The sequence below is a fragment of the Macrobrachium rosenbergii genome, chromosome 59 (assembly GCF_040412425.1).
Source record: "Macrobrachium rosenbergii isolate ZJJX-2024 chromosome 59, ASM4041242v1, whole genome shotgun sequence".
Taxonomy (NCBI): domain Eukaryota; kingdom Metazoa; phylum Arthropoda; class Malacostraca; order Decapoda; family Palaemonidae; genus Macrobrachium; species Macrobrachium rosenbergii.
The window spans coordinates 4,208,641-4,225,207 of record NC_089799.1 but is presented as its reverse complement, the minus strand read 5'-3'; the positions used below and the strand labels follow the sequence as shown (position 1 = coordinate 4,225,207).

General features: G+C 34.5%; 2 protein-coding genes across 2 annotated transcripts in view; both read left to right on the top strand.

Annotated features, from left to right (window-relative positions):
• Positions 1-5,045, top strand: part of LOC136837514 (uncharacterized) — a 27,847-nt gene extending 22,802 nt beyond the window's left edge. Inside the window, exons 4-6 of the mRNA XM_067102356.1 lie at positions 184-343; positions 795-998; positions 1,177-5,045. Coding sequence (XP_066958457.1) covers positions 184-343; positions 795-998; positions 1,177-4,517 — 3,705 coding nt within the window. The 3' untranslated portion in view covers positions 4,518-5,045. The remainder of the gene's footprint in view (positions 1-183; positions 344-794; positions 999-1,176) is intronic.
• Positions 5,046-12,091: 7,046 nt separating this feature from the next.
• Positions 12,092-16,527, top strand: LOC136837426 (uncharacterized). Its single transcript, XM_067102205.1, has 5 exons — positions 12,092-12,095; positions 13,088-13,441; positions 14,169-14,344; positions 14,762-14,978; positions 16,310-16,527. Exons 1-5 carry the CDS (start codon positions 12,092-12,094, stop codon positions 16,525-16,527), a joined length of 969 nt encoding a protein of 322 aa, XP_066958306.1.
• The last annotated feature ends 40 nt before the right edge of the window (positions 16,528-16,567 follow it).

Sequence of the window (16,567 nt, the reverse complement as noted above, 5' to 3'; positions counted from 1 at the left end):
CATGGGTACATTTTAGTCAATGTTCGCAAAGTGATTCTTCATGATCGCGTCCTCTGTAAACCAATTCTCTTTGGCAAGAGCTGAGAGATTGACAATATATGAGAAAAAGGATAATGTATATAACCTTAAAACAAGACACGCAGAAGAAAACAAAACATGACACAAGTAACCATTCTTCCTCAGGTTAGACATTTCTTAGGGGAGGAACACTACAGATTTTGCTCTGACAAGCAGACTCTGCGGCTTAGCCACAGACGGCCGAGGTTACCTACCCACATATTTAGTGTCCAGCCTGATGATGCTTCAAAGGCACCTGACCAAGATTCTGGGGAAGTGGGAACAGGTAAATATGTCTCTAGAGTCTTTTAAAATGTTGTCTGCTATAGGCCCTTAAAGCTCAGGGCCAAATTTACGATGCTTTTATACCTTAGAAGTGAGGTAGTTAAATAACTACTTCCCACATACAGAGTCTCATAACCACTTGTCCTATGTATGTATCTATATGTGTGCATGTTTGTTTGTGTGGCGACAATTGTACTCTAAGGAAAATGTAAAGTAAGTGTATTGTAGTCAGTCAATGAATGGAAATACTGCCAAGATTATTTAGTTGGGACAATGATTCTAGTATAGAGTGAAACCATCACAGTCGTATCTAGATGGATTTTAACAAGAATTTCTGCAAGAGATTTGATTGCAACAAAAAATGTTTGCCAAAAATATTTGGATGGCTCTTGTTCACTTTTATATCTACCTATATGATTCATGTAAATTTTCCAAAAACATTTCCTTTGCAGAACATCAAAGGTACAAAAGGGGAGCGAAAAAGAATAAAAAGGACAAGTCTTCGAAAGCACAACGCGGGAAGGACAAGAAGTCCAAGAAGGATAAAAAGAATAAGAAGCCGAAGACGAAGTCTCTACTGAGCAGCACTCAGCAACTCAACATTAAAGCCCCACGGATTTCATTTCCCTCAGCCTACATACCCCATAACTTGACAGGTAAAACTGTGGTCTCGTTTACTTTCGCCTGTGGAAAATCCACTGAGAACATCAAAATGGAAATCAAAGCTCTGTATATTCTATAAATTTACTTGACATAAAATTCCTGCCACAGCAACTGCTATTAATACTGCACCTGAACTTCACTACCTAATATCAATTAATTTTACCTCGGCAGATACTACTACAGTCATCCAGGGTTCCAGTGATCATGTTGTTTTGCAAGAGGAGCCATATCTTTCACCTTCATTCATCAGAAATGGTGACGATGGGTTAGGTTTCAGGCATTATCGAGACTTTCACCAAGAATCAAATCCAGGTAATGACACACGATCTTTAGGACCCATCAGGCATATCATAAGCCATGACACCAGCGATCCAGGTGATGGGGACACCAAGATACTGATACCAGAAACTATCGTCAAGGATGGGCAAATCTTTTATCGGTACGATGCTGAGGAAGGAGCAGTAGATGCCACAAAAGGACAGAGCAAGCGGAGCCACACAAGAGAAGGAGATACCATGGATGAGGGAGCTCAGTTCGATGCCCCATTTGAATATCATAATGATTCTGAAGATTCACCAACTGATTTCTTTCCATCTCATGAGAGCGGTACCTCACAGGACGAGGCTCATTTTAAGACAGACTACAGTATAATAAGCACACCTGGATTTTCCCATGTGCATACTCAAGCGCAGATGGGTGATGGGATGAGAGATGCTTCAGCAGCTGTTTTGTCGGATGATGGTTCTGGTGTTCATGTACAGGGGAATACTGATTCCGAAGGATTTTTTGTTGCTCAAGCTCATAGCGTAGGACACTCAGGAGGAAGAAGAACAAGTCTGGCACATGTATTTGGCAGCACTCATGGAGTTTTAGGCTCTGCTATGACAAATGGGCATGGACATCAGTCACATGTCCAGGTAGATATGGGTGCACATCCTTCCTCTACTGCTCATATAGCAACACACGATGGCTCAACCTTACTATCATCCAGCATTCGTGCTACTCAGCTTGGAGGTAGGGCAGGAGCGCAAGCATATGGAGATGGAGCTTCAGCAAGTGATGCACAAATGGAATTTAACCCATCCCATCCACTTCTAGGTGGCACTGGTGGACTAACAGGCCAGGGTTTGGCTTCAGCTACTGTAACTAAATCTGGGAGTTCATTGTTAACGTCCATTTCAGGTGAAGCTGCTGGAGGATCATACTTGGGGACAGCACAGTCTAGTATCAGCCATGATCCTAGCTTTTCTTCCACAGGAGAAAATGCTACTTGGGAAATTCATGAAGATTATGGCCACCCAGATGGTATAGCTCATGAGTTTGGGCATCCAGATGAACTCACTGGAAGTAGTCATTACCAAGATTTTATTCATGGAAGGCATTTAACTGACCATGTACCATACCACACTGAGGATTTTAGAGAAATAAGCAGCTCATCCCAATCAGAGGGATCAAGTGATCAAGGGCACTCAGACCATGCTTCAGGAGGACACATGATCGATAACATTATGGAAACGGTTCATCAGCCTGACAGGCAAGCTGAAATTATTGCATATCCTGTCAGTGAACAGAGTATAATTGATGAGGGTGGTCTAGTAGGTGGTGCAGGAATACCACCAAGAGAGAGTGAAATAGGGCAAACTCCCATCAGAGACCATGATAACCTTCCAGAGGGTAGAGGTATAGCCACAGGAGGTTCAAAGGCTGGCATAGTTGGCTTGGCCACTTATTCCCAAGGCCAAGTTGGTGCCCCTCCAGGTCCAGGGGAGCTCTTAAATTATCCACTGACAGGTTCTGACAAATATGATTACAACTACTATGAAGGTGGTTATGGTTCAGAATACTATGGGGAGGAATATGATGGAGAACTTCCTCAAGATCCAAGAAATCTGCCATTCTTTGATTTAGGAGCTCACATAAATGGTTTTCAGCCAATTGAATCAAATTTTGAGAACTTTGAGCCAATGCAACTTGGCTTACCCGGTCATCCAGAGGTTGATTCATCACCATTATCAGTTGATCATATTGACCAGCCACTACTAGTCTCTCACAAGTATGAAGAACCTGATATACAAGAAATTACACCAGATCCACCAATAACTGTACACCAGGTGCAGGCCCCTACTCTATTACCAGATGATACACAATCCAGTGATGCAATTGTATCACACAGATCTCAAGAGTCTCATGAAGAAGAGTACAGTGGTGACAATGATTATTATGACCATGTTTCATTGCCTTTTCCAGACAGTCCAACAATAACTCCTTATATTTCAACTTCTCAGCCTCGCATTCTAATATCTCCTCACATATCAACTACCTCCCCTACACCTCATACATCCTTACCAGAGAGAGAGAGCACATCACAACATCAGTCATATTTGGGAGAAGTTCTACCTGAACACACAGGACCCCATCATGATTTACCCCATGAAACACATCTCCCATATCGCCTTCCAGGCATAATCCCAGGGCAACAAACAATTTCATCTTCACCTTTTTCAGAAAATGACACGTTTGTACCAACTGTTCCTCAAGAAGTGTCTAGAATACATAGTTCACAATTTGACACACAGCATCACACGAGGCCACAAAGTCTCCCTGTACAAACCACTCAGCAACATAGCTCGCAATTTGACACACAGCGTCACACAAGGCCACAAAGTCTCCCTGAACAAACTATTCAGCAACATAGTTCGCAATTTGACACACAGCGTCACCCAAGGCCACAAAGTCTCCCCCAACAAACTATTCAGCAGCAAGGAACTGGTGGAGGTATGATGATGATGATGGGCATACCTCTTGATCCTGGAAACCCAGGAAGTGTCCATTACCTCCCTGGCAATGATGGAGGACCAGATTTAAAAGTTATGTCAGTAGCTGCCAGGCAAGAGCATTCTCTCTTAAGTCAACGACAGAGAATGTTTTTACAACCAGGACAAAAGATCCCAGGTGCACCTGGATACAAGGTGCCTCCTGGCTTTAGAGGCCATGTGATTCTCGGCGAGAATCTCCCAGTCACAGCAGAGTCACGCGGAGTTGTGCAGGGATTCAACACGCACGTAAGAGTGTCCCCTCAAAGTTCTTACTCAGGTCCAATCTACACATCAGTCAGTGGACCAGATGCTTCTCAACACATCTCTGAAGAGGGTGTACCTGGTGTACATGTTACCTTAAGTGGAGATGACAGGCCATCACATGGGAGAACAGGGAGCGACAGGAGTAGAACATCTCAACAAGTGGGACGAACACACTCAGCCATGAGATCCCAGCCGATCTCTGGCTCGGCACCAGTGACAGCAGGGGGCGCAACGCCGAGAAAATCTTGGGATGGGAGACGAGGTGGCGGGCCAAGGTCCCAAAAGTCGTGGGGTACCCCTGGTATTATCCAGAGAGTAGGAAGTGACGGTGAATGTGGTTATTACTCAATGAACTGCCAGCCTGCTTTTGGACCAAATGAACGCGACCAGATATGTAGACCTATTTTAATTACGATTGGTTGTTGCTGTTGATTTTAATACTTCTTAAACTGTCCGGTAGTTCGTTTCCGTTAACTGGAAGAATATAAACTGAAAAAATATGACTAGAGATCAGGTAAAATTGGTTGCTAGGTGTCATGGATATTTTCTATTATATTTTTATTATTATTACTGGAATGATTATTGATTTAACTCTTCATTTTTCCCAGAGAGCGCCAAACTCTTCACAAAGTCCTGTTACTATCACCGTCATTTGTATCATTTAGATCTATCGGATCACTACAGTCAAAGATAATATAGTTATTTGTTCCTGTATAAATACCTTTGTAACAATCCCTTTCCAATCCCTATCAGTATTGTATTACGTTGCTTGAATTATCTTCTTCCCTCTATAGTCTAATCGTTTGTGCATTTACATGCTCATACATATGAAATATGACCCATCCTTTCTTTTTCCATATATACAGAGCTTAGTAGGTTATTAGGTCAGTTGTGTGAAATCATTTCAAGCCTTGAACTCTGACATTATATTGCAGGAAATTATATAACTTCGGGAAATCAGTATTATATTGATTTACAATATCCTACACAGATTCACTCTATTATTATTATTATTATTATTATTATTATTATTATTATTATTGGCCTGTTTTCGATGAGAGCGACTGGTTCGGCCCATAATTCTCATTAGAAAATAGATTGTGCTAAAAACAGATTTTCGCATTAAACAAAATTCCCGGAATCGCATTGCTCTGCCTTCTACTAATTTATTTCCCATTCAAACTATTTATGCTCATTTGCTGACGAATTTCCAGGGAATGGCGTGAGCAGTTAATAATGCATGTTTAATTTAATAATTTTCCCCCAACTGGAGGAGATGAAACGCTTCTAAATGAAGTTCTGAAACTTGATCTTTGGCTTTCTTAGATTTGCAGAAAAATACGGACTACTAAAAGTGACTTTCAGTGGTAACGGAATTGCCAGTGATTTCTCCTTACTTATTATTATTATTATTATTATTATTATTATTATTATTATTATTATTATTATTATTATTACTACTACTTCAGAATTCATAGGTTTACTGCATGTATGGGAGTTTTATTATTATTATTATTTTAGATTTAAAATAGGTACATTGTATGTATGGGAGTTTATTATTATTATTATTATTATTATTTATTATTATTATTATTATTATTATTATTATTATTATTATTACTTCAGAATTCATAAGTCCATTGTATGAGTGGGAGTTTTGTATGAATGCATTGCGCTTATCTATGTATACATGTATTGTATAATCACAATACATGTTTCTTTACATGAATGCCTGTGTATTCACGTATGAATGTATGATAAGTATGAATATTCATGATTTCTAATGATGACAACCAATGCATCGTAATGCATATCGTAACTTCTTCAGTTATTTTGATTTTTGTTAATATTTATATATGCCCCTAAATCTCTTCCTTTCTTTGTGTACTTACGGACGCGCAGACGCGTTGAACGAATGCTGTCAATCTTCTGTTGTAAATCTTCATCAAATGAGATGAAGGAATTCACAACGGAGACCAGACATTATTATTATTATTATTATTATTATTATTATTATTATTATTATTATTATTATTATTAATCAGAAGATAACCTCCTTTTCATATGGAACAAGCCTACAAAGGCTACTGACTGGAAATTCAAGCTTCCAAAGAATATTATGGTGTTCATTTGAAAGAAATAAACTTAAACTTGGTCCTGTAAAATATCGCCACAGATATCGAGACAGATACCAAGCAAGAAGAATAACACAAACATTGCTTGTATCAACTGTATACAATTACAAGCAACCCTACGTCAGTATATAAACAACAAAATTCTATTTTCGTGTTCCACAAACCTTGTTAGGACAAGCACAATTCAGTTTCTCTTCTTTGAAATATAAACAAATAAAGGGCCTGTCATTGAATCTTATTTCATTTACCTCATTTAAAAATTTGAAACGACTTGAATGATAATGATATGATGATGATGATGATGACGAAGAAAAAATAATCATTTGTTATCATTTTTTATTCTATCTTCATTACTCAAGCTTGTTTGGAAAAAAATACGAATAAGCATGACGTGCAAGGGGTATATATAACCCAACAAAGAGAGAGAGAGAGAGAGAGAGAGAGAGAGAGAGAGAGAGAGAGAGAGAGAGAGAGAGAGAGTTAAAAATTATATCAATATTTTCAATAAACAGATAAAAATAACATATAGCCTCTCTCGCACTCTTTTGCTTAGATGAGAGAGAGAGAGAGAGAGAGAGAGAGAGAGAGAGAGAGAGAGAGAGAGAGAGAGAGAGAGAGAGATAGGTTAAAATGATATCAATATTTTCAATAAACAGATAAAAATAACATATAGCCTCTCTCACACCCCCTCTGCTTAGAGAGAGAGAGAGAGAGAGAGAGAGAGAGAGAGAGAGAGAGAGAGAGAGAGAGAGAGAGAGAGAGAGAGGTTAAAAATGATATCAATATTTTCAATAAACAGATAAAAATAACATATAACCTCTCTCGCACCCCTCTGCTTAGATGAGAGAGAGAGAGAGAGAGAGAGAGAGAGAGAGAGAGAGAGAGAGAGAGAGAGAGAGAAATAATTATGCAATAATTTCAGTAAATAGATAAAAATAACAGATAAGCAGTCATCACGTGTCCAAAATAAACAGTAGTTTTATATAATCTATTTAAGCAAAATAATTTTATATATGATTCTTTCCTTTAATAAAATAATTGTACTAAGCATATTTGCCGGGGGCAAATATTCTCTGGACTTCATACGGATTTTCCTTTCCTTATAACATGGGTTTTACCTTGATTACCCAAGGGAATTTTTACCCACTGGATTAGGTTATTCATAAATTTTGCAGTAAAACATAATCAACCCACTTAAGAATATAATAAAATATATATATATATATATATATATATATATATATATATATATATATATATATATATATATATATATATATATATATATATATATATAAATCCAGGAGACAGAGAGAGAGAGAGAGAGAGAGAGAGAGAGAGAATTTTAACTCACTGGAGGATCTCTTGGATGTAGATTTTTCATAAATTTTCTTGCAAGACATAATCAATACACTAAAGAACATAATGAAATATATATATAAATCCAGGAGAGAGAGAGAGAGAGAGAGAGAGAGAGAGAGAGAGAGAGAGAGAGAGAGAGAGAGATTTTTACCTATCGGAGGTTCCATTGAAAGAAGGTTATTCATAAGTTTTATGGTAAAACTTCATCCTACAAAGAATATAATTAAATATATCCATAGAGAGAGAGAGAGAGAGAGAGAGAGAGAGAGAGAGAGAGAGAGAGAGAGAGAGAGAGAGAGAGAGAGAGAGAGGATTTTTACCTATCGGAGGTTCCATTGAAAGAAGGTTATTCATAAGTTTTGCGGTAAAACTTCATCCTACAAAGAATATAATTAAATATATCCATAGAGAGAGAGAGAGAGAGAGAGAGAGAGAGAGAGAGAGAGAGAGAGAGAGAGAGAGAGAGAGAGAGAGAGAGAGAGAGAGAGAGAGAGGACTTTTACCCAATGGAGGTTCTCTTGAATGTAGAATATTCATAAATCCTGCAATTAAATATAACCAGTCCACCTAAAGAGTATTACAGAAATATATATATATATATATATATATATATATATATATATATATATATATATATATATATATATATATAGAGAGAGAGAGAGAGAGAGAGAGAGAGAGAGAGAGAGAGAGAGAGAGAGAGAGAGAGAGAGAGAGAGAGAGAGAGAGAGAGAGAGAGAGAGAGAGAGTCACCCCTTTATCTTGATTTCCAGTAGTCGTTTTCTGTAATATAAAATACCCATTTTCTATAAAATCGTAAAAATGGATAACTATCATAAACACATCTGAACTAATCCTGTAACTTCCTTTAGTAAGCATCATCAACTAATCTGTTCCACAAGAGTCGTTTATCACTTGTGCTCATATGTCATTGCGTGTTATGCTATTTCACATAATATAAATAATTTAAACTCGATGATAATCAGGCCTTTCTTTAATAAAAAGCTGAAGACATTTCAAATGGCAGGAATTCTTATACTAGGCCTAAACGACTTACTGTACACTCATCAACAGATCTGCGTATATATATATATATATATATATATATATATATATATATATATATATATATATATATATATATATATATATATATATATAATTTTACAGTCCTGATTGATAGGTCTAAGGCATCCTATGTTGTAATGGAGTAATATGATACGTTTTTATCTAGTATTTTCCTTATCATTTGCTCCTTCTTAAGTGAAATTCATCATTATGTGCTTTCAAAGTGACTGTGCTTTGCAGTGCACATGAATATTATGCTCACGTTTATTTCTGTCAGCATAAAAAGACACAAGTGTACGAGTGACACAACTGTTACTCATGCATACATAAATTTATATTTATACAAACAACACACACACACACGCACACACACACACACACATATATATATATATATGAAATTTTTTATCACACCGTGATTTATATACAATCATGAAGCTACAAATGTTGCTTAATATCAAATTCACGCTACCTCGGGAATATCTCCGATGGAGAATTATCACCGAAGGGGAATTTATAGAACTGATAAATGAATTGGATATTAAAGGACGTTTGTAGCTTACTGATTGTATATGAATCACGGTGATGTGATAAAAAGTCATAATATGGCTGCGTGCGACAAACGCACTACATGGTCAACATGGCAGAGGTGGGTGGATATCGTCACTAAATACAAACACCTGAGTTCGACGGGGGATTTGTATAAGGGAGGCGATATCCACTTATACCTCACTTGCTGGTCGTGTGGTTTAAAGCGTCCACTGTAGTCCTGAGTTCTTGTCCTTCGCTGGTTCGAGCCCACGGGACGACGAACTTATTATCAACTAAAAATTCCCCCTTCGGTACCATATATGAAAATATATTATTTCCGAGGTAGAGCGAATTGGATATTAAAGGACGTTTGTAGCTTACTGATTGTATATGAATCACGGTGATGTGATGAAGTCATAATATGGCTGTGTGTGACAAACGCACTACACGGTAAACATGGCAGAGGTGGGTGGATATCGTCACTAAATACAAAACACCTGAGTTCGACGGGGATTTGTATAAGGGAGGCGATATCCACTTATACCTCACTTGCTGGTCAAGTTGTTTAAAGCATCCACTGTAGTCCTGAGTTCTTGTCCTTCGCTGGTTCGAGCCCACGGGACGACGAACTTATTATCAACTAAAAAATTCCCCTTCGGTAACATATATGAAAATATATTATTTCCGAGGTAGAGCGAATTGGTTATTAAAGGACGTTTGTAACTTACTGATTGTATATGAATCACGGTGATGTGATAAAAAGTCATAATATGGCTGCGTGCGACAAACGCACTACACGGTCAACATGGCAGAGGTGGGTGGATATCGTCACTAAATACATAACACCTGAGTTCGACGGGGATTTGTATAAGGGAGGCGATATCCACATACCTCACTTGCTGGTCGTGTGGTTTAAAGCGTCCACTGTAGTTCTGAGTTCTTGTCCTTCGCTGGTTCGAGCCCACGGGACGACGAACTTATTATCAACTAAAAATTCCCCTTCGGTAACATATATGAAAATATATTATTTCCGAGGCAGAGCGAATTGGATATTAAAGGACTTTTATAGCTTACTGATTGTATATGAATCACGGTGATGTGATAAAAAGTCATATATATATATATATATATATATATATATATATATATATATATATATATATATATATATATATATATATATATATATATATATATATATATATATATATATATACTGTATATATATTTGTGTGTGTGTTTACATTAAACAATACGTGCAAGTTTATTAATCCCTTTATGTACGTTGACGCGTTCTTCAAACAGATCATAATACGGCAGATTCTGCCTATTATAAGGGACCCTTGTGGAGTAATAAACAAAGTGGTATTGTTCATGGCGCTGTAAAGCAACGTACTGATTAACTTTGGCATCTGGGAAAACGCGGATGGGTGTTTGTGAGTGTTTGTGAGTGTGTGTCTGTTTGTGTGTGTGTGTGTGCGCGCGCATGTTTTTTATTTTTTTTGGTGGGGGGGGGGGGATTTGTTTTATGGTTAATTCAGGTACTTTTAGTGGGTTTTATTACGCTGTGAGTGGCAGTAATATACATATACATATACACACTCACGTATATACATACATATATATACGTAGCCTATGAGCGTATATGTATACACACACACACACACACACACACATATATATATATATATATATATATATATATATATATATATATATATATATATATATATATATATATATATATATATATATATATATATATATATATATATATATATATATATATATGTATATATATATACATATATATACACAAACATACATACATACATACATACATACATACATACATACATACATACATATATCACACGATAGAACTCACACAAAAACGATATGCATCTACTCATCAGACTAAGAAAACTGCATAACATCATGCCAGCAACAAAGCCTTCCATAAACGATTCTGTTGCTGCCACTGACAATGTAATAAAACCCACTAAAAGTACCCAAATTAACCATAAAACGAAATCCAAAAAAGTAAGGAACATGAACACAAACACACAAACACCCATCCGCGTTTTCCCAGATGCCAAAGTTAATCAGTGTGTTGTTTTACAGCGCCATAAACAATATCGCTTTGTTTATTACTGTACATGTGTCCTTTATAATAGGCAGACTGTGCCGTATTATGACCTGGTTAAAGAAAGCATCAGCGTACGTATAGGGAGTAATAAACTTATCGATGCGGTTAATCATAAACATATATAAAAAGTGAAGTGTGTGTGCATATATATATATATATATATATATATATATATATATATATATATATATATATATATATATATATATATATATATATATATATATATATATATATATATATATATATATATATATATATATATATATATATATATATATATATATATATATATATATATATATATATATATATATATATATATATATATATATATATATATATATATATATATATATATATATATATATATATATATATATATATATATATATATATATATATCGCTCTCCTTTGCCAGAAGAGTGACACAACTCCAAAAATGGGGTTTTTGAGATATTGATACCAGCAGATAGCCTGTCCTTTGCTCCATTTGTGGTAAAAATTTCATATTTCTATCTGTAATACTAACCGCTAAAGGGCATGAAATGTCACTATTACCACAGCGCACTTCTTTATAATCCTTGGTATAAACACCGACATAAACTAGTTACTCTCTGGACGTTTTCGACGAAGCATCGGTTATGTTTCATGAAGACTGACTTATTTCTCTTACTGTCAATGTTCAAGAGAAAGTAAGTTTTCTTGTTGAGCATTTAATTTGTAGTAATAAAGCACTGTTTTGATTTAATACTGTCTTCATGCGTAAGGTAAATAATTTCTTGTGAAGATTATTCAAATTGTGACATTCTTGCAGCAAAGATAAGGAAACATAAAAATGTCATTTTGTGTTATGTCATTATTACAACCAACCATTAGTCCATTCCAAATAAGGAAGAGTCAGCTAAATCAAAATATGACTCTTTAGAAGTTAAATACTTTTGTATTGCATGTTTCTTTGAATCTTATTTTGGAATGTGTCGTTCTTTTCACACACCATACCTATTGAAGCGTTTGATTTTTGTCCTTTAATGCACATACATTATCACATCATTGTTTTCTAACCACGTTTTACAGGTCAGTATGAATAGCCGAAGGAAGAAATTAGTTAACTTGGCATTGCTTAAACAAAAGAACATACAGACTTATCAAGAAAGGAATAAAAATGCAAAAAAAGGTAAAAGATTTCATTTTTATTTATATCATAAAATTTTTTTAACTAAAATATTTAAAAATGAAATTAAATAATAAAGTCAAGAGATGCTCTATTGCATAATTTGCTATGGAATAACTATAGACATAGACTTACAGTGACTAATTTGCAAACTGTTACCCGTCTTTATTTTATTTTTATTTTTTATTTTTTTTGATTGTTTCATTTTCTCATAATACTTTCCCCCTTTAAACTTCATGATCATTTAATTAGGAAATTTTCATCTGTGTTATAGAGATGATTTTTTTTGCTGATATTTTTGTTTGCTTTTAAGTAGGCCTATATAAGATGTTTTGTGTTTGAGTGTTAATAACCGTGGTTTCTGTTTTGATGTTAAGAAAAAAGATATTACATCTCAATGATTATTGTCCTTTTGGATATGTATGTATGTATGTATGTATGTATGTATGTATGTATGTATGTATGTATGTATGTATACATTGGTACATTGGTTGTGTTAATATTTTCTTAAGAACAAAGTTACACATTTCCGAGTTAAAAAAAAAATATAGCTTTTGTAAAATGTAGCCCTCATTTTTTTTAGGAGAAACCTCAAATGTCACCCAATGTGAAGAGACACAAGTAATACAGTCTTCATCATCGTGCAGCGATTGTTCACCATCAAGTGATTCTTCGTCAAGCAGCAAGTCCTCTTCAACCAGCAATTCCTCATCAGATAGCGATTCCTCACAGGATTTAGATTCAAATGATTCTGTCATTGACAAAAGCTATGTACCAAATTATGATGAAGATACTGATGATGATGGTAATGTTAGTAAAGATGATCGACTTCAGAGACCTAATCAAGATTGTTCGAGAGATAGCGATATTCTGGTTCCACCTGTGTTAGAATCTAGTATTGCTGATGCACCAACATTAGTCACTCCTGCAAAGAAAGGTATCAAAAGAACGAAATGCCCAGAAAAATGGAAAAGAAATGTTCAGAAACAGCACACAAAAGGAAACCATGTTAGAGCAGCAAGAAAAATGAAACCACCTTGTGGCGAAAAATGCAGATTGAAATGTTCTCAGAACATTACTGAAGAAGAGAGAAACAATATATTCACTTCATATTGGGATTTGGGCGATATAACAAAACAAAGACAATTCATTGCAAATTCTATGAAAGTTGTTGAACCATCCTACAGATATATTCGAATGGGAGGCAATCGACCACCAAGAAGACTTAATAATGCTTTTTATTTTTACACTGACGATAAAGATATTAGAGTGTGCAAGCTAATCTTCAAGAACACGTTAGACATAAATGATCGCCCTATCCGAACAGCTTTGGAGAAAAAAATAAAGTTGCCGGTGTTCTTATTGAATCTGATCTTAGAGGCAAGCATGGTAAACATGCCACAGTCGATGAAAGCATTCGAGCTAAAATCAAGGAGCATATTGACTCTATTCCAAGAATAGAAAGTCATTAAATAAGATCAAAATCTTCAAGGACATACATTGATAGGAGCAAAACAATTGCTGATATTCACAATGACTATGTAGCTAAATGCAAAGAAGAAAAACTGCTATTTGGAAACTATACTCTTTTTTAAAGAATATTTAAACAAGAATATAACATATCTTTTTCATTCCTAAAAAGAATCAATATGATATTTGCACAGCTTTCGACAACGTTGAAGAAAGTGAAAAGGCTGATTTAAAAGACAGTTATGACAGACACCTACTGGAAAAGGAATTATCAAGGTCTGAGAAAGCAACTGATAAGACATCAGCGGATTCTGTTGTGGCTGTGTATGATTTACAAGCAGTAACTCGGTTACTCAACGGAGATGTTAATGTGCTTTACTACAGATCAAAATTTAACGTTTTGAATTTTATTATTTACAAACTAAAATCAAATTCATGTAACTGTTATGCTTGGAATGAGGCACACGGTCATCGTGGAGTCAATGAATTAGGTACATGTGTGTTGGATTACATAAAGGAAGTGTGTAAAACAGGTAAAAGTGACATCATCTTCTATTCAGATAATTGTGCTGGCCAGCAAAAAAATAAGCTCATGCTTGCTCTTTACTTATATGCAGTAGGTAAGTTGGAAATAAATTCAATTACACACAAGTATCTTATTAAAGGACACACACAGAATGAGGAAGATTCTGCTCATTCTTTGATTGAGAGACAAGTCAAACGACTCCTCAGAAGTGGACCAATTTATGTTCTAGAATCTTTTATAACTGCTATCTGAACCGCCAAGAAGAAAGGGGATCCTTTCAATGTCAAGGAACTCTGTTATGAAGACTTCTATAACATCAAAATGTTAGCAAATGAAATTGGTCCTATGAACATGAAAGAGCTCAAACTTGCTCAAGTCAAAGTGCTGAAGGTTGTTAAGGACTCACCAACTTCAGTTTTTTATAAGTATTCATATTCTGAAGATTACCAGGAAACAAGAGTAGTCAAAGATAAGAATTGTGAGGGAAACATAAAACTGGTACCTATTTTTAATGAAAAGCCAGGAATAGCAAGCCAAAAGAAAAACGACCTAGTTGATTTATGTGAGAAGAACCTCATTCCAAAACCCTATCATGTGTTTTATAAGAACCTTTAATTTGTCAATAACAGCTATATTGTATGGAATAACTTTAGCATTTAGAGGTATATAAATTGATTTAATTGGTTAGAAAGCTAAAAGGTTTAAGAAGGTTTTTTAAAGTTTAACTGCATTGTGTGAAACAACTTTTTGCTATAGAAGTATACAAGTTTACTTTTCTTTCTTTTTTTTTTGCTAAAAAGGTTCTAATATTTTAAAAGATTCCTTTCTCTTGGTTTTAAAAGTTTCATAACTTCTCTTGAGTTAAAATCGGGAAGGTGATTACAAATTTTTTTTATGTTAAAAATTCAGTATCTGAAATTATGTTTCACTATATTAATTTCTTGTTCTGTTCTATTAGTGTCATAACATGATAATGAATAAATTCCATTTGTATTTTCGTTTTTTGTTGTTGTAATACTGTCACATTTTGACATGCTCCATCTAAACACCTGCAGATTACTGAGAACAATGTCACAAATCGGAAACACTACAAAAAAACTAATGTAGTAATAATACAATACTTTGTTAAGCCATAGAACATTTACTATTCCTTAAAGGAAGAGTTGTTTTGTATAAATATCAGGTAAAAAAATTATCTTCTTATCCATGGATAAAGTATAGAGAGTTTTAAACTTTAAATTGCTCCCCTGAAAAATAGCAATTTTTGAGTTATGACATTCTTCTGGGATAGAGAGCGATATATATATATATATATATATATATATATATATATATATATATATATATATATATATATATATATGTTTATATATATACATATATATTTATATATATAATTATATATATATATATATATATATATATATATATATATATATATATATATATATATATATATATATATATATATATATATATATATATATATATGTTTATATATACATATATATTATATATATATATATATATAAATATATATATATATATATATATATATATATATATATATATATATATATATATTTATTTATATAATATATATATATATATATTATATATTTATATATACATATAATATATATATATATACATATATATAATTGAAAATCCCCGTGTATACATAGTTACTCATATACATCCATACACTAGCAGACGTACCCACTATCACACACACACACAGGCACGCTAAAACAAAGGCGAAAAAGAAATGTCAACAAATTTCCCGAACACCTGGCTTTAATTACGGAGTCTTGTTTTCGACACCTGGAACTAAATTAGAAGAAGAAGAAGAAGAAGAAGAAGAAGAAGAAGAAGAAGAAGAAGAAGAAGAAGAAGAAGAAGAAGCCACTTATGAGCAAAACAGGAAGCCAGACCAATCACACAATTCTATCGGCTCTCTTGAATATGCGTGTGGAAATACTACAACGACCCGTATTTTCATTCATGAAAAGCGAAATCACCTTTGACTGGGCAGTGGAAATAAAAATAAAGAGTTCTGCGTGGGAA

Bases quoted from the DNA above. Each gene is read 5' to 3' on its own strand.
- LOC136837426 (XM_067102205.1), top strand. The intron at 14,345-14,761 runs GTGCTTTACTAC...TGAACCGCCAAG, and splicing joins TACTCAACGGAGATGTTAAT to AAGAAAGGGGATCCTTTCAA. The intron at 14,979-16,309 runs GTGAGGGAAACA...TTAATTACGGAG, and splicing joins AGTAGTCAAAGATAAGAATT to TCTTGTTTTCGACACCTGGA.